General features: G+C 46.9%; 1 protein-coding gene across 1 annotated transcript; it reads right to left on the reverse strand.

The window, feature by feature from the left end:
* Positions 1 to 573: 573 nt before the first annotated feature.
* Positions 574 to 2,042, reverse strand: Pmar_PMAR029380 (conserved hypothetical protein; the record flags this gene model as incomplete). The annotated part of the gene is made up of 7 exons (XM_002782460.1): positions 574 to 691; positions 747 to 887; positions 956 to 1,081; positions 1,212 to 1,303; positions 1,387 to 1,464; positions 1,516 to 1,628; positions 1,919 to 2,042. Coding segments are annotated over 7 exons (714 nt in total), but the record flags the coding sequence as incomplete, so codon positions are not given.
* Between the last annotated feature and the right edge of the window lie 573 nt (positions 2,043 to 2,615).

Raw genomic sequence — 2,615 nt, forward strand, 5'->3', positions numbered from 1 at the left:
TCAGTGACCGATTGGCACACGACAAACAAAGCATTTCTGATGTACGTTTGGCCAACTTAGTCAAAGCTGGTCGTAAAATACATCTCATGTACATTGAATTTAACTTTCGATATGAAACCGTTTCATCAGAACGTCAAAATGGTAGCAACAACCCTATATGGGATCTCCACAGAAACCCTCTCCTCTCCAGCATAAGGTAAGTTAGCTCTGCTGCCACCCACGTTCCTCAAGCGAAGCTTGCTCTTGGGCTCAGATTTAGGTATTCGGGGAGAGTTCTCTGTTTGTGAATAAGGAAAGCGACGTCACGCCGAGGAAAGCTGCCTATATCCATCACGTGCTCCGAGCTATGGTCCAGGTATAATATACATGAACCGGAGCATATACATTGTATATACTCACATTCCAACTATATATGTCTAGATTCATCACTGAAATTCCTTTCACGTTATGCTAAACGCCTTTCCTCACGAAATGGATAGCGAAACAATTATCTATGCGATATGGAACCTCGCACCCCCCACACTGGATATGCACTGCACGATGTGCGCGACTGAGAACACGGCAAAACTGTGTAACAAATTCTGCATTAACAGATGAAATGAAAATACAAGACCAAGATGCTGATGAATTTCATACGCTAGTAGCGTAACGCTACCACGCCCAAGCGGGACCACTTTGGCTGACAAATAACCTAATCAGCGAGGACAAAAGCCATGCGCCACGGAATTTCTCAAAACCTTTCGCACTCATCGGACTTGTACTCCTCTTGATTCCTCGCAGCGAGGCGTCCTTCTTCCCGAAGAGATGCCAAAAACTTATGACGTTCAGCTCCCTGACCCGTCGCTTGTGCAATCAGAAGATTCCGATTCTCCCGTCGGAAGCTTGATCTGAAACAGATTTGGCGAGTTCTATCCCCATAATCGTGATCTCGAAAGAACATTGCTAGTTCCCCTACCTGGACTGTCGTGCATCACCTCGTCGGACTGCTTTGTTGTTCACACTGGAAATCGAGCTACCGATACTAGACACTGATGACAGAGATGACGACCGGATCGAGGCCGATGAGCCGGAAGGATGAGGCCTACTTCGAAAAAGACTAATAACCACACTATCACCAACTTTACTGTCTTCCTGATATAGTCCAGTTGAATTCACAGTGAATCGAACAAGGCATCACTTTAAGCAAATGAAGCGCAATTCCGAGTGTTTACTTCCGACTCCTTGACAAACTCCTTCCCCTCCCAGAGGCGCCACTAGTGATGCTCGTTCCACTGCTGACCTCCCATCTGTCACTCCCTGCGCTCTAAAACAAGTCCATCTCCATCGACAAGAGAACAGTCTCTCCGAGAAGGTTGAGTTAACAGAATTTCTGAGTGCGAGCCCTACGTTCATCGGTTCTTCGGCAGCTCTACTACGTCCAAGCCACGATGACAGCCACCCCGCTTTGTTATCTGGCGACTGTGTCTAAATGGAGAGAATGATCACTGAGACACAAAATTCCGACCAGCCAAATACCTCAGGCCGACCATTCGGTACCAGCCTTGAGTGGTTCGCACGTGTCGGAGATACTGACGATTCGCTTGAGGTCTCCACCCATGAGATGTCGCTGGGGCCGTCGTGAGGCGTTCCTGAGCAAGACAGCAAGGCAAGATACGGCTCGATGAGGATATTATTGCGTAGAGGTGACGGGAATGTGGAGGATTGCCGTATTGCGGCTATAGTATTGCCGTGCGACTACATAAACTTGATACAACTACATAAATTATAGATTTGATGGACAAATTGTCATTGAATGACAATTGACGAGGGAGCGTAGACTTGTTTACAAAATTCGTGTGAAAAAAAGTGATTATCATATCATAGTGCTTCCAAGAAAAACTACGCCATCATATAAATCTCACACCTTAACGGGGAGCACCTATGAAGAACCTGTCTCCCTCTACTCCCTCTTCAACCGCAAGATGTGTGTCCGTTGCTGTCGAGGACGAGATATCCCTGTCATCGCCAGCCCGCCATGCTGATGTCGCACTTATCTCGAGCACTGAAAAATAACTTAATAATTATGTGTTAGTCGGACTAACTTAGTCCGTACTCGACCGACAAATGGAGAATATTAAGAGTCTCAATATTCGTAATTTAAGACATGTGTGTGTGCGAGCTTGATGTCATCGATGCGCATCGGCTAACGAGGGGCCGACAAAGCTGAAACGTAGTCATTCCGGTGGAACGACCACTGTCTGGTGCCCTCTAACAGGCAAATACATTGGGAATGCCCCAATATTTACGACCACGGTAGGGAAAACGACATCGAGGAAAGCTAACGCTTGCCTCCGCAAACACAACTCATACTCGCTAGTGACATGCTCAGGCCACTGATGCTTTTAGAAGGTAACTTTCGGCGAAAGTCTTCCGTACAGATCGAGTACGACGTTGAAGTTAGAATCACTCCCACTCTAACCACTATAGTATCAAGTTCATCTAAGCCATGCTATATTGGTCTGCGACGGTCGCGCAACTACCATCCTCCAATGACTAACGCTCAAACACAGAGGTCGCCTAACTCTCTCTTTCACCGTGAAACCAGGGACCTCACGACGATCTGCGAACTACAGTTT

The sequence above is a fragment of the Perkinsus marinus genome (genome assembly GCF_000006405.1).
Source record: "Perkinsus marinus ATCC 50983 genomic scaffold scf_1104296939758, whole genome shotgun sequence".
NCBI classification, from domain to species: domain Eukaryota; phylum Perkinsozoa; order Perkinsida; family Perkinsidae; genus Perkinsus; species Perkinsus marinus.